General features: G+C 31.1%; 2 protein-coding genes across 2 annotated transcripts; both read left to right on the top strand.

The window, feature by feature from the left end:
* The first annotated feature begins 4,313 nt into the window (after positions 1-4,313).
* Positions 4,314-5,891, top strand: LOC109817481 (thioredoxin H-type). Its single transcript, XM_020382734.3, has 3 exons — positions 4,314-4,482; positions 5,349-5,471; positions 5,602-5,891. The coding sequence occupies exons 1-3, from the start codon at positions 4,396-4,398 to the stop codon at positions 5,743-5,745; spliced, it is 354 nt and encodes a 117-aa protein (XP_020238323.1). The 5' UTR covers positions 4,314-4,395; the 3' UTR covers positions 5,746-5,891.
* Positions 5,892-13,672: 7,781 nt separating this feature from the next.
* LOC145951984 (uncharacterized) lies at positions 13,673-14,640 on the top strand. The gene is made up of 2 exons (XM_083064196.1): positions 13,673-14,027; positions 14,129-14,640. Exons 1-2 carry the CDS (start codon positions 13,673-13,675, stop codon positions 14,638-14,640), a joined length of 867 nt encoding a protein of 288 aa, XP_082920322.1.
* Positions 14,641-16,074: the final 1,434 nt, after the last annotated feature.

Raw genomic sequence — 16,074 nt, 5'->3', positions numbered from 1 at the left:
TGAATACTAATTAGTAACTCAATTAGTGGATGTCAATATTTACTATCAATTATTACTATTTATATTTTTATTATGTATTATTTTCTTTTTGTGTAATTGTTCGGTTATCACATATACTTATAAATAGGTTAGCTCTCTCTCAAAGATAATACACGAGTCAAATTTTTTTCTCTATCTCATATTGTTTTGTTTGTTCTCTTTGCTTTTCTTTCTTTTATAACAAATTTGAATTAATTATTTATTACTTTTTACTTTTCAAAATTCAAAATATAAAATAATATTTTAATTAATCAACTTAATTACTTGATCCAAGCAACCTGATTACAATGAGGTTGAGTTATCAAAAAACAAAATATCTGATCTGACTCAATTCGATTATGTTTAATTGGGTTAAGTCCTAAAATAGGTTAAATGTGATCATATCTGACTCACCTATGTAATGTCTAATATACAATATTAGTTTTCTAATTTTATTAATTTTTTTAATTAGGGTCTTCTTACAAAATATTCATCCATGATTTGTTAAAATGATAACATTAGACATAACTTGACATTTAGTAGATGATATGATAACTAATACTTGTATTTTAGCATGTGAAATAGACATGTTAAATATTTATTATATATAACTAAATTTTAAAATAAATTATGTATATAAATAAATATTATATTTAAATATATAAATTATATTTAAAATTTGAATAAGTAGATATTTTTAAATATATAAATTATATTTTAAATTTATATTATAACATAAAAATATTTTTATTTATTGATAATTTATTTTAAAATATTAAATTTTTTCATAAATAATTATAATAATATAAAAATTGAATTAGATATGAAACTTAAAAAATTCATAAAAATCCTTTCGTCCAAAAAAGTTTCTAAACACACTTTTGATCAAGATATTTATTTTCATGATTTTATATATAAAAGCTTATTTAACAATTATTTAGACTAAATTTCACTTTAAATTTTCATTTTTATCTTATTGTCATCTTATTTTATCATTTTTATGATACAAAAGGTAAATTATTAATAAAATTTATCTTATATTATTAAATGTTAATTATTATGTCATTTGTGTAATGTCAAATGATCAATATCTATACATATTTTAAAGAGAATATATTTTAATAACAACCTTTTGATCTTCACTTTTTAGTGAATGATTATACCCCCAAAATATAAAAAGAAGTTTTTTTTATATTTTTCTGAATAATTATCTATAATTCTTAATATTTATCTGTGTGTATATTAGAGGCACGAAGTGCCTCCAAATCCTCTAATTATGTTATAATATATATCAATGATCAGTAATTAAATATTTGTCAAAGATAAAAAAAAACTATAAATTCTACAAAATTAAAAACTAAAACTACATGTTTAAAAATTTGATAATCACAATTAAAAATCAAATATTATAATATATATATATATATATATATATATATATATGAGGAGAGATTTGTTTACTCCAAGAGTAAATCTACCTAGATTTACTTCGTTTAATAATTCATGTTCTATATCAAATTTCAACAATCCAACCGTTGAATTTAAAGTTCTTAATACATAAATAAAATTTGCAAATTTTAAAAAAAAATTGAAAATTATTTGATACTTCGTTTTATTAATTCAAATCAATGTATAAAATGATTTTATGATTATTAGTCAATTTGAATTAATGAAATGAAGTATCAAATGATTTTCAAATTTTTTAAAAATTTGTAGACTTGATCTATGCATTAAGAACTTTAAATTGAACGGTTGGATCGTTAAAATTTGATGTAGAACATGAATTATTGAACAAAATAAATCTTGGTAAACTTACTCTTAGAGTAAACGGATCTCTCCTATATATAGAAGATAGGACTACCACCTGTGTGTGAGGGTCATTTTGTTAAAATATGAAAGATGAAACATAACATTAAATACAAAAGTCAAGTGAGTAAATAAACAATAAGGAAATGGATAATAACAAATTTTAGTTAAGATTATCTAATTTAAATAATTTTATATCTTTAATTTATTTTAAATTTTAATTCTAACTATTTTAGGATTTAATTACAAAACAAAATATTTCCTTTTTATTATAATTTTAGTTAGGATTCTAAACATTTTTTAAAATTAAAAAAGGTTAAAAAAACTCAAAAACAAGTATTACTAAAAAAAACAATTTAATATCTTTAGTTTTTATGATTGGTGCAATATAGAGATGTTTATCATTAATTTGTTAGCATATTTCATATATATATATATATATATATATATATATATATTAATTAATTAAAGGAGTCGAGTCACTTCGTACCTCTAATAATTATACACAATCAAATATTAAAAGTTACATATAGTTATTTAGAAAGAATATAAGAAGATTTTTTTTTTCATTTTAAGAGATATAATTATTCACTAAAAAGTAGAGACCAAAAGGATGGTTACCAAAATATATCCCCTTTATAATAAGTATATATATATATAATTTATCCAAAATAAAACATATCATACAACTAGCGAATTTTTGATACGTTGTTTTATCTTTATCTATTATAAAAGGTGGGTATGTAATCGCTTTTGATCTCCACTTTTTAGGGACCATTATATATTCTCTTTGAATAATTACAAACAACCTTCTAATATTCTATATATAATTATTAGAGGCACAAAATACTTCAACCCCTCTAGTTTATATAATACTCTCTTTACTTTTGATCTTTTTTCATTACATTATATTTATGCTAGTAGAAAAAAGGCACTTTATGCCTGTATTGTATTAAAAGAAAAAAATAATTATTTTTATAAATAATTATAGTAATTTTAGAATAAAATAGAAAAAAGAAAAAAATGAAAAATTACTCATAAGAAAAGATAATTTAAAAAAATTATAAAAAATAAATAAAAAATAAAATAATTCATGTAAAAATGAAAATAAAATAAAATAATATTAAAAGTGATATTATCTTTATATATTATATATTAGTATAGATTCACAGTATCTCACACTTCCCTACTAATTTTTATCTTACATATATTATTCAAGGAAAAAGTATAAAATTTTAGTATAGATGAAAGTTCTTAATTTAATATGATAGACAATAAAGGAAGTAGTATACTTTGACATTTGTATTCTACAACTATGCAAAGAGAGGTTTTTTTCCGGACCAAAACCTTTGCTACGAAATTAAATGTATTTGGACACAAGGATAGTCCACGTGCATCAACCATGAAATAGAATTTTAAAAATGACAGGAAACATCATGAAAAATTGAATTATATAGGCAAATTCATATTCCGTAAAACTCTAAGCGTGTGGTTTAGCGGTAAAGGTTGATCAACGCTTAAGCAAGATGAGGGATTCGAATCCTGCCTTGTATATGTAGCCGCGTTAAATCTTGGGACCAGCTATCCTGAGGTGCCTCCAACGTAGCGAGGAGATTTAAAAAAAAAAATTCATATTCCGTAAATCGTAATCATTTTATTTATTTATTTGTCAGAATTATTTATCAACAATTATTAAAATAATTCCTTCCATTTAGTTTTTTTTTTATAATTTTTTTATAAAAAGTTAATGCTTGTTGTAATAAATAAAAAATTAATTTATAACACTATTTTTCAGTTCATAATTTTTATTTAAATGTTGATGCGAATATAATTTTTTGTACTATAAATTTGAAAATTATAAAGTTTTCTAGATTTTATTCCTTATTTAATAAATTTATTTATATTTTTTGATAAATTTTAAAATATTAAATAAATGTTGGAATACCATAAAGTTCTTAAATTTAAAAACTAATAGTTAATTGGATCTTTAAACTAAAATAATCTATAATTAAAATTCTTTTTCTACGAAAGTTGTAATTGGATCGTTAAAGTTTATAAAATCACAGTAATTTTTAAATAGTTTTAAGGTGCCATAAATTAACTCTAGTAACCCAATCATAAAATTTACAAAAAAGAAAATCAAATACTTAATTAAAAATAATAATTTAAAAAATTAATTAAACTTTTTTATAATAATAATATTTTGAAAAATAAAATCACACAATTATAATATATTAAAGATTAAAATTACATAATTAAAAATTAAAAAACTAAATTATACAACTTCAATATTTAAAAAAGGCTAAAATTATCTAATTAAAATTTAAACCACTAAAATTGCACAACTATATAAAAAAAAGTATTTATGTCTTATTAATAAGTTAATAATAATATTAATCACAATCCTTTATTGTTTTGAAATAATTAATGATATACATTGAATGGACGGTTAAGATTTTCCTATAATTTATTGTAATAGGTGTATGGGAAAGACAGAAAGAGAAGAGTCTGTGTATAAGAGAATTCATTCTTAATCTCAATCGGAATCACAGATACCACAAGATTTCGAACATGGCGGAAGAGGGACAGGTTATCGGCATCCACACGGTGGAGACGTGGAACGAGAAGCTGCAGGAGGGAAAAGATTCCCAGAAACTGGTTCGTACCCAAATCTGTGTGTCTATTTTTTAATCAAACATTAATTTTATATTGAAATATGCTTTAACATGTGTAATTACAGTTTTATTCAGTTTTAATCTTTTGAAACTTTGTTTTATTTGCTTTTTTTTTTCCCTTCTCTGTATTATTTTTAAGTAATCACTTAGTAGAAACTTGGTGTAGGTCTAGTTAGTTTAAGGGAGTAATCATCTGACATTGCAACGACAAAAAAATATTTTTTAAATTCTAAAGTTTATAGAATTAAAATTAATAGTAAAATTTTTAGAAATTCTAAATTTAATTAACGTCGTGTTTATAAGAATTAAAAGTATAATTCGTCGTATATTATATTATTAATTCTTGTATCATCCTGTTGCATGTGGACTCTCCTGAGCTGCATAGGTTTGGTAAAAAAAATAATCTCTTTGCTCTTTGCATATCAACTGTAAAATTACTTACTTCCTTTACTCCCTTGTGATATTGAATAGAGATTAGAGAAACATTATATATACTAACATTTTATACTTTTTAGTAAATAACAGAAAAATAAAAAACGGAAGAAAAGATGAGATGAATACTGTGATAGATAAAGTAAAAAAAAAGAGTAATATATAACTTGTAAAAAAAATTTGTATGAATATTTTTTTTAATTAAATTATTATAAAAATAATAAAAGTTCGAATGTAAAATTATATATATATATATATGTATATATATATCTGACAGAAAAACTTTGTTGTATGAATATAATAATTATTTTAAGATTTACAAATTATATATATATATGACATTATCTTTTTACTACCCTGTTTCCTCATTTGTTTTAAATAAGACAACTTAATGACATTACACTGATGAATTACTAGGTTGTGGTGGATTTTACTGCTTCCTGGTGTGGTCCATGCCGTTTTATTGCTCCAATTCTGGCAGAAATGGCTAAGCGTATACCTCAAGTGATTTTCCTCAAGGTGGATGTGGATGAACTGAGGGTAAGCATGAAATATCTCTGAATCAACTTTGTCACATTATTTTACTTTTAAGTTTAAAGCCTATGCGGACTATTACTTTAAAATTTACTAACAATTCTACATTTGCATTGCGTTGCATTGGTTTTTTCAGTCTGTTGCTGAGGAATGGTCCATTGAGGCTATGCCAACCTTCCTCTTTTTGAAAGATGGGAAGCTGGTGGACAAGGTTGTGGGTGCTAGTAAGGACCTGCTGCAAGTGACCATAGACAAGCATGCTTCTGTTGCTGCTGCTTGAAGTATCATCATATGAAGAAGATCAAGAATAATGCATTATTTTAATATTTTTCTAGTTAGTTTGCATGTTTTCTCCATGGCTATGTAGTTTGCAGAACATGAATGATGTGTGAAAATAAATTGTTGAATTGTCCCTATTACTAGTTATATATGTTTTGAAAATTATATTTAACCAAATTGATCAGTTTGATCAAAAACCGAAGAATTGGTTACCTGACCAGTTCAAATTAATCACAAAATTAGTCTGACAAAAAAATAAGAACTAGAAAATGGTACCAAAAGAAATAAGAGAAACTCTCTGGTACCTTTGCATTTTGGAGGGTTTTGGAACCTTTCTTACGTGGCATAATTATAATGGTTAAGTAAGCCAAGTCACTTAAATGCATAACAAACTTTTAGAAATTGTAAAATAGTTCTCGGTGTTTGATAAATTCTTGGATGGACCACTTATACAAGTAGTATATCATACACCCTATCACACAAGATTAAAGTTTCTGAATTTTTTATTGAAATAATTATTTTTAAAAAAACAATTACCAAAAATCACATGTTCCAATGCACTGATGAAACAGCTATTGACAAGCGGAACGGGCCGTTCTGAAATAAGAATGGCCCGTTCCCGATGAAATATAACACATGAAAAATATATCAGAACGGGTCGTTCCGGACGAAAAAATAACACATGACGAATGAATCAGAACGGTCCGTTCCGAAATCAGAACGGCCCGTTCCGAAATCAGAACGGCCCGTTCCGAAATCAGAACGGCCCGTTCTAGTTTAACTGGTCATGTGCTTTTTTTGAAACTGGAACGGCCCGTTCCAGATTCAAAAAAAACACATGACCAGTTAAACCAGAACGAGCCGTTCTGGACAAATAGGTCAACATATAGAAACAAACGTGAGCACACATAGATGGGTCATCCAATGCAAGGTTCATTGTTTCACACACAAGAATACATGCAATGGTACATGTCCAATTCCATCTATTTTTTATCTATGTTACGACTATTATCACAAATCAACATAAATCCTAAACCTTAAACCCTAAACACATTTAACTGTGTATTTCTTAATTGATGAAACATTGACAAGTAGATACATCTAGATAAGTAGATACATCTTGACACCCTTTCTCATATATTTGGTAGTATAGGAGTTTATATTGTGTTTGGTATTGTATTATGGACCTTAGTATAAGACTTTTTGAGTTTTAAGTTTATTGGGCCTAGTTTTGGGCTTCATGGGTCTTTGGGCTTTTGATTGCTTCAGAGCTTACTGAGCCCAATGGGTTTGGTGAGCCTAGGGTTCTCTTTAATTGGGCTTTACATGGATGACCACCTTTCTCATATATTTGGTAGTATAGGAGTTTATATTGTTTGGTCTTATATTATGTGATGGAATCATGCTTTGGAGTGCAAGAGGTGACATACTCAAAGAACCAAGAGGAGTTGGCTAGACATGAAGGTTTGGGCCAGTCAGGGCCCAATGGGCCTGGGAAGGCCCAAGTTGAACTTTTCATGGGCCATATTTTGTTATAGCTATTTTCATATGTTTTGTATACATCATGTTAGTATAGGTATCATATATTTTGGTCTTGTATTTTGGACCACATAGAGTAGCATTTTAGGTTTTAGGCTAGTTGGGCCTAGTTTTGGGCTTCATGGGCCTTTGGGCTTTTGGTACCCAATATTGTGCTCATTTTCATTCTTGTAATTTTTCCTTTCCATTGTATTTGTTTGACCATTGTATTTAGGTCATTAGATTAGGAAAATACAAGAAATACTAAAGTAGGTTAACTAGGTTAAATTAGGTTTAATTTGGAAGCCATTTAAGTTACATTTGAGTCACATGTTTTGCACCAATTGGTGGCTGAACATGTGACACTCAAATTAACCCTAAATGACTCTCAAATCAGACCTAGATGCACATTAGGTACCTAAACTCACGGCCACACCCATGTGCACCAAAATTTGAATTCAAATTTCCAATTTGAATTCAAATTTTAGGCGCCAACTTGTGTAGTTTAGTCTAGGTGCCAAAACCGTCCCTACTTAAGTGTTTCTCCTACACATTGTAATCACTTTTGAATATATGAGAATTCCTGAACAAATACTTCAGCCAATTCCCTCAAGAGTCACCGAAAATTCCAAGAGAGAAAACCTAAGAGAATGCCTTCAAAAACCTTAGGAAAACCTAGTTTTCCTTCCCTTTGAAGTGTGCAATCCTTTGAGTTCATGAGCTTGGATGCTTCCTTCTTCCATTTCCGCAGATTGTTCTTCATCTTCACGAGTTCTTCAAGTGTGTTCTATCTCCATTGAAGAAGATCCGAGCCTAGGAGGAGTTTAGGAAGAGTTTGAGCTTCACTCCTACTACTCACCTCCATCATTATGGGCCTTAGTATAAGACTTTTTGGATTTTAAGCTTATTAGGCCCAATTTTGGGCTTCATGGGCCTTTGGGCTTTTGATTACTTCAGAGCTTAGTGAGCCCAATGGGTTTGGTGGGCCTAAGGTTCTCCTTAGTATAAGACATTTTGGGTTTTAAGCTTATTGGGCCTAATTTTGGGCTTCATGGGCCTTTGGGCTTTTGATTGCTTTAGAGCTTAGTGAGCCCAATGGGTTTGGTGGGCCTAGGGTTCTCTTTACTTAGACTTTACATGGATGGCCACCATTCTCATATATTTGGTAGTATAAGAGTTTATATTGTTTGGTCTTGTATTATGGGCCTTAGTATAAGACTTTTTGGGTTTTAAGCTTATTGGGCCTAAGTTTGGGCTTAATGGGCCTTTGGGCTCTTGATTGCTTCAGAGCTTAGTGAGCGCAATGAGTTTGGTGGGCCTAGGGTTCTCCTTAGTATAAGACTTTTTGGGTTTTAAGCTTATTGCGCCTAATTTTGGGCTTCATGGGCCTTTGGGCTTTTGATTGCTTCAGAGCTTAGTGAGCCCAATGGGTTTGGTGGGCCTAGAGTTCTCTTTACTTGGACTTTACATGGATGGCCACCATTCTCATATATTTGGTAATATAGAAGTTTATATTGTTTGGTCTTGTATTATGGGCCTTAGTATAAGACTTTTTGGGTTTTAAGCTTATTGGGCCTAATTTTGGGCTTCATGGGCCTTTGGGCTTTTGATTGCTTCAAAGCTTAGTGAGCCCAATGAGTTTGGTGGGCCTAGGGTTCTCTTTACTATAAGACTTTTTGGGTTTTAAGCTTATTGCGCCTAATTTTGGGCTTCATGGGCCTTTGGGCTTTTGATTGCTTCAAAGCTTAATGAGCCCAATGGGTAGTATATTTGGTAATATAGGAGTTTATATTGTTTGGTCTTGTATTATGGGCCTTAGTATAAGACTTTTTGGGTTTTAAGCTTATTGGGCCTAATTTTGGGTTTCATGGGCCTTTGGGCTTTTGATTGCTTTAGAGCTTAATGAGCCCAATGAGTTTGGTGGGCCTAGGATTCTCTTTACTTGGACTTTACATGGATGACCACATTTCTCATATATTTGGTAGTATAGGATTTTATATTGTTTGGTCTTGTATTATGGGCCTTAGTATAAGACTTTTTGGGTTTTAAGCTTATTGGGCCTAATTTTGGGTTTCAAGGGCCTTTGGGCTTTTGATTACTTCAGAGCTTAGTGATCCCAATGGGTTTGGTGGACTTACGGTTCTCCTTAGTATAAGACTTTTTGGGTTTTAAGCTTATTGGGCCTAATTTTGGGCTTCATGGGCCTTTGGGTTTTTTATTGCTTCAGAGCTTAGTGAGCCCAATGGGTAGTATATTTGGTAATATAGGAGTTTATATTGTTTGGTCTTGTATTATGGGCCTTAGTATAAGACTTTTTGAGTTTTAAGCTTATTGGGCCTAAATTTGGGCTTCATGGGCCTTTGGGCTTTTGATTGCTTCAGAGCTTAATGAGTCCAATGGGTTTGGTGGGCCTAGGATTCTCTTTACTTAGACTTTACATGGATGACCACCTTTCTCATATATTTGGTAGTATAGGATTTTATATTGTTTGGTCTTGTATTATGGGTCTTAGTATAAGACTTTTTGGGTTTTAAGCTTATTGGGACTAATTTTGGGCTTCATGAGGCTTTGGGCTTTTGATTGCTTCAGAGCTTAGTGAGTCTAATGGGTTTGGTGGGCTTAGGGTTCTCCTTAGTATAAGACTTTTTGGATTTTAAGCTTATTGGGCCTAATTTTGGGCTTCATGGACCTTTGGGTTTTTGATTGCTTCAGAGCTTAGTGAGCCCAATGGGTAGTATATTTGGTAATATAGGAGTTTATATTGTTTGGTCTTGTATTATGGACCTTAGTATAAGACTTTTTAGGTTTTAAGCTTATTGAGCCTAATTTTGGGCTTTATGGGCCTTTCGACTTTTGATTGCTTCAGAGCTTAGTGAGCCCAATGGGTTTGGTGGGCCTAGAGTTCTCTTAGTATAAGACTTTTTTGTTTTTAAGCTTATTGAGCCTAATTTTGGGCTTCATGGGCCTTTGGGCTTTTAATTGCTTCAGAGCGTAGTGAGGCCAATGAGTATGGTGGGCCTAGGGTTTTAACTAGAGATGTCTTATTTCTGAATCTGGAACGGGCCGTTCCGATTTCAGAATGGCCCGTTCTGGTTTAACTGGACATGTCTTATTTCTAAATCTGGAACGGGTCGTTCTGATTTCAGAACGGCCCGTTCTGGTTTAACTGGACATGTCTTATTTCTGAATCTGGAACAGGACGTTCTGGATTTGGAATGGGCCGTTCTTGTCTATTCTTCATGTGTTGTTTTTTCATCTGGAACGGCCCGTTCTGAAATCAGAACGGGCCGTTCTGAACCTGAAAACCAAAGTGTTGAAGTTGCGTAAATAGAATTTTTTTGGGTAAATTATTTTTTTAAAAATTATGTTAATAAAAAATTCAAAAATTTAGTGTGTATAATAAGCTATTAGATTAGATGCATCTAATGGTAAAGATTCATGGTACATGGTACACCACTTGGACTTCAGCCTGAAATAAAAAGGACTTAATAGCAAAATTTTATAATTTCAAATTTAACTTGACATGACACACTTAAATGAAATGTCTTTAAATTATTGGTCCACATATGAAAGGTACCAAAACCCTTTGAAAAGCGAGGGTGCGGTAGAATTTGTCAAGAAATCCTCTTTATCATTTTGCAAAACGGAGAATAATGATAAGCAATTTTGTAAAATCTTTTTCTTTAAATGAAAGTCATTAAAAGAATCACAATAATGATGTGAATCAGAAAATACTAAACTGTAACTCACGCTTTGAGAAAATATTCCGTTTTTATTTTTACTCATAAAAATACTATCTTATCTTTATTTTATTTCATATATTTAACAGTTTGTACTCAAAATAGTTATTTTCACTATTTTTATATAAAATTTTAAAATAAAATAATGTAACATTTTTATAAATAAAAATGAAAAGTAAAAGAAAAAATAAAAAATATCTCTTCTAATGAGTACCTTCAGAGTTAAAGTTTTGCAGACACTATAATATAAGGAGAGTGAAAAATAAATGGCCTCTTTGTTTGGGTGATGATTGACAAATAAGATATTTTGGTGATTAGAACAGCAACCACTGACATACTTTCATTGCATGTGTTGAGATATACAAATTACACGAGTGAATAAAAGCACACGTCTTAAATTTTTGTAATTTTCTCTCTTCCAGGTACATATTACACTCAAGTCCAAAGAATAAATTAAAAATCAACTTGGCCATACCTTTCGAATCATCCACAGTGCCCCCATCTTGATGCAAGATCAAGAAGAATGTAGAATTGAAGATGAACACATCAACGGTTGAACCAAACACATTAACTTATTCTCTCAACATTATGATCTATATCAATGCCAATGGAAGCCAGAGAACTCCACCAATGGACAAACAAATTCTGAACTATGACCCATTGCATGATACCCTGTCGATAACCATTTGGCTACTACTCATATATATTCACGTTCTTTCAGTTCTTTGAATCGGGTTCAGTAGTTGCTGGAGTATGTATTGTCCTTTTTACCAGAGCTATTTTCCAAGGATTCCCGCCCAATTCCTCGAATGCTACTATCAAGTTCTTTGTTGGCTTTAACCATGATCTTGGCACGTAATTCCTACAAAATTCCAAACACAAAATATTTAACATTTTGTATGCAAAATGTTTGTCTCATTATAGAGTAATGCTAATCATACAACCAAAATTAAATAGTATATACAAAATAAACTTTAGCACAGAGCAGATTTAGATATAAGCTTAAAAGAGTTTTTTAAAGTTTCTCTACAGAAAACAAGGAGCATTTTTTTCAGTAAATTTTTTTTCAAAAACCCTTTTAAATTAACTTGTCTCTAAACAGACTCAAAGCAGCACATTAGATATTGTATGACACACTACAAAAACACAATGACTATGCATAGTGATATGTGTGATTTTGTCTTCCTAAGGATAAGGATAATGGTTAAGTTTGAATTTTTTTGCAGAAAAGTAGTACCATCATTGGGTAGGTTGTCCACAACCAAGATGGCATTTTGCAGGCCGAAATGTCCCAGTATAGTTGCAAGAGTTACAGGAACCCTTTGCATAATTCATACAATATCTTCCTATGCTTAGTCCATTGATCCATTATGCTTGACCCTTTCCAATACTGCTCAGGTCCAAGGCAAATACTTCATTTCCTTCAGGTGCATTGAAATAAGCCTGAAGGTTCCAAGTTAACAATGATCATCCATAAGCTTTCAGCAGAAGAAGTTACTAGTTTTTCTTTTTTTTTGAAGAGAAGTTAATTGTTATATCATAATGCAATAACAATTTACCTTGTGCCATTTCAAATGAGACTGGCTCCTGGAAGCTAGTGAATTTGTGACCCAATCAATAGATGTGACCCCATTATGAGACACTAAATCCATAGCCTCTCCTTTTAGACCAATCTGTTTGTTTAGATACCATAGTTAGGAACTAATTGCTCTTTATATTTAACAAATAAAAATATTAGTCGCATTATTTTACCAACACTCTCTTTATTGTTGGCAGAAATTTATTGGAATTTACAAATTTGAGTAGGTTCAAAAACTAAATAAAAGAGATTAAATAAGACGTGAGACTCATTAAAATTTATAATTTTCAATAAATTTCAATCAACAATAGAGTGAGTGTTTAAAAAGAATGTTAAAGAAAATGTCTCTAGCATTCATTTTTAATGAATACTATGTATACTTAAGTAAGATTTGTGTGCATCATGTGTTGATATTTTATGTTTTGTAACTCTACTTTAATTGGCTAATAAATATTGCTTTAGTGTAATGATGGTTACAATTTTTGAATTATTTCTCTTTATGATGAATTATGTAATTGTTACCCTTAAAAGGGCTCCTCCTATTTTGAATAAAATAACCACCTTTTCATATTCTCTTATCTCAATTATTATCAGTGGTATCAAGAGCTAGGTTAAGAAAAAAGCCGTAGTCCAAGAGTGTAAAAAAAAAAAGAGAAGAGAACAATTATCCCACTAATGACTTCTGAAAATTTTGTGCAGCCAGCCATTCCACGTTTTGATGGTCACTACAACCATTGGAGCATGCTGATGGAGAATCTCTTGAGATCCAAGGAGTTCTGGCAGGTAGTTGCAAATGGTGTGGCAACAGCAGGAGATGGTGCAACTCTTACAGATGCCCAGCAAAAGGAGCTTGATGTGATGAAATTGAAAGACTTGAAAGCCAAGAATTATTTTTTTCAAGCCATTGATCGATCTATCCTTGAAACTATTCTTTGTAAAGATACTTCCAAGGATATTTGGGATTCAATGAAAAAAAAAAATATCAAGGCTCCTCAAGAGTTAAATGTGCTCAACTTCAAGCTTTGAGAAGAGACTTTGAAGTCCTTCAGATGAAGGAAGGTGAATCTATAACCGACTATTGTTCAAGGAGCATGGGTATTGCTAACAATATGCAATTTCATGGTGAAAAAATGAATGATATAGCCATTGTTGAAAAAATCCTACGCTCATTAACACCAAAGTTTGATTATGTGGTGTGCTCAATTGAAGAGTCAAATGATATAGATGATCTCTCCCTAGATGAGCTTCAAAGTTCTTTGTTGGTCCATGAACAAAAGATGAACAGAAGTTCAACAATGGAGGAACAAGCATTCAAGGCTTCTACCAATACTCCTTCATACAACTCTAGAGGAAGGGGTAGAGGTAGAGGTAGAGGACGAGGGCGTGGAGGTCGTGGAAATAGAGATTTCAGCAAGAACTCTAGAGGCAACAATGACCAATTTCAAGGCAATGATAGAGGGAGAGATCATAATAAATTAAAGGCTTTAGATGTCATAAATTTGGTCATTATGCTTCTGAATGTTATACTAGTCTGCCTAATCTTAAAGAAACGGGTGAAAGTTCAAATTTTATTGAGGAGAAAGAAGTAGAAACCTTGTTGATGGTAGTTGAAGAAGCAAAAGACAGCGAGGCAGAAATTTGGTATGTTGATACTGGCTATAGTAATCACATGAGTGGAAGTAAGTCCTCTTTCTCATATTTAAATGAAAATTTTCATTCTACCGTGAGCTTTGGTGATTGCTCTACTGTGAAAGTGATGGGAAAAGGTGATATAAAAATAAAAACCAAGAATGGTTTTGTAGAAACAATTTCTAATGTGCTTTATGTCCCTGACTTGAAAAGAAACTTGTTAAGTGCTGGTCAATTACATGAAAAAGGTTATGAAATTTTTATTAGCAAAGGTTCTTGTGAAATTATTGATCCTGTTCGAGGTGCTATTGCAGTTGTAAACATGAGTTCAAACAGGTTATTCCCGTTGAAATTGAAAGCATTCAATCTGGTTTGTTGGCTAAAGCTACTAATTCTGTCTGGTTGTGGCATTATCGTTATGGCCATTTGAGCTTTAGTGGACTGAAGACCCTTGAACAAAAATACATGGTGACAGGCCTTCCACAAATTATAGTTCCTTCTCATGTTTGTGAAGAATGTGTTGTTAGCAAACAACATCGTTCTCAATTCCCTAATGGAAAATCATGGAGAGCAAAGAGTGTTTTGGAATTGGTCCATTCTAATATTTGCGATCCAATAAATCCTTCTTCTAATGGAGGTAAAAAATACTTAATTACTTTCACTGATGATTTTTCTAGAAAAACTTGGGTCTATTTTTTGTAGGAAAAATCTGAAGCTCTCTCTTCATTCAAAAGCTTCAAAGTTCGAGTGGAAACTGAATCGGGAAAGACTATTAAGTCTCTTCAAACAGACCGTGGTGGAGAGTATTGTTCAGATGAATTTTCTATTTTTTGTTAAAAACACGGAATCCGGAAGGAGTTAAAAACAACGTATACACCACAACAAAATGGTGTCTCGGAGAGGAAAAATAGAACCATTCTCAACATGTTACGGAGCCTCTTGACTAAGAGTGGTGTTTCAAAAGATTTTTGGCCTGAAGCTATTAACTGGAGCGTGCACATTCTAAATAGAAGTCCCACATTTGTTGTGAAGAATATGACGCCAGAGGAGGCATGGAGCGAGAGAAAACCAATTGTGGACCATTTCAGGATTTTTGGGTGCATTGCTTATGCTCATATTCCTGACAAGAAAAGATCAAAGCTTGATGACAAAGGTGAAAAATGTATCTTTCTTGGTGTTAGTGATCAATCAAAAGCATATAAATTGTATAATCCTATCACTAAAAAGATCATTATTAGTCGTGATGTTGTTTTCAATGAAGAAAGATTTTGGGAAAATAACAGATGAAACAAAGCAAATAATTGCAAACTTTGATGGAGATAATGAAGATGAAGAGTCACAGCCAATGGAGCTAGAAGAACAATAAATTCCAACAGCCACGTCTGAAGAAGAGAGACCTCAACGTGCAAGGAGAAGGCCTATATGGATGTCTAATTTTGAGGTAACAGGAATTGAAGACCCCATTACTCATTTTGCTTTGTTTTCAGAAAGTGACCCTACAACCTTTGAAAGTGCTTTTAAAGAAGAAAAATGGAGAACAGCGATCGATGATGAAATTGATTCCATTGAAAGAAATGATACTTGGGAGCTGTGTGATCTTCCAGATGGGCACAATACCATAAGAGTGAAATGGGTTTTCAAAACAAAACTGAAAGAAAATGGTGAAGTGGATAAGTATAAGGCATGTTTGGTGGCTAAAGGCTACAAGCAACAATATGGGGTTGATTACACAGAAGGTTTTTCACCAGTTGCAAGGAATGACACAATCAGGTTGGTAGTTGCATTAGCGGCACAAAACACTTGGCCTATTTTTCAACTAGATGTAAAATCAACATTTTTACATGGTTACTTGGAGGAATAGGTA

Source organism: Cajanus cajan, chromosome 9, assembly GCF_000230855.2.
Source record: "Cajanus cajan strain Asha chromosome 9, NIPB_CcT2T_4, whole genome shotgun sequence".
NCBI lineage: Eukaryota > Viridiplantae > Streptophyta > Magnoliopsida > Fabales > Fabaceae > Cajanus > Cajanus cajan.
The sequence above is the reverse complement of the archived record's forward strand: the minus strand, read 5'-3'. Positions and strand labels throughout refer to the sequence as shown.

Coding starts and splice junctions, on each gene's coding strand:
- LOC109817481 (XM_020382734.3), top strand. CDS start 4,396: ATGGCGGAAGAGGGACAGGTTATCGGCATCCACACGGTGGAGACGTGG. Junction 4,483..5,348: donor GAAAAGATTCCCAGAAACTG/GTTCGTACCCAA, acceptor ATGAATTACTAG/GTTGTGGTGGATTTTACTGC. Junction 5,472..5,601: donor TGGATGTGGATGAACTGAGG/GTAAGCATGAAA, acceptor TGGTTTTTTCAG/TCTGTTGCTGAGGAATGGTC.
- LOC145951984 (XM_083064196.1), top strand. CDS start 13,673: ATGGGTATTGCTAACAATATGCAATTTCATGGTGAAAAAATGAATGAT. Junction 14,028..14,128: donor CAACAATGACCAATTTCAAG/GCAATGATAGAG, acceptor CTAATCTTAAAG/AAACGGGTGAAAGTTCAAAT.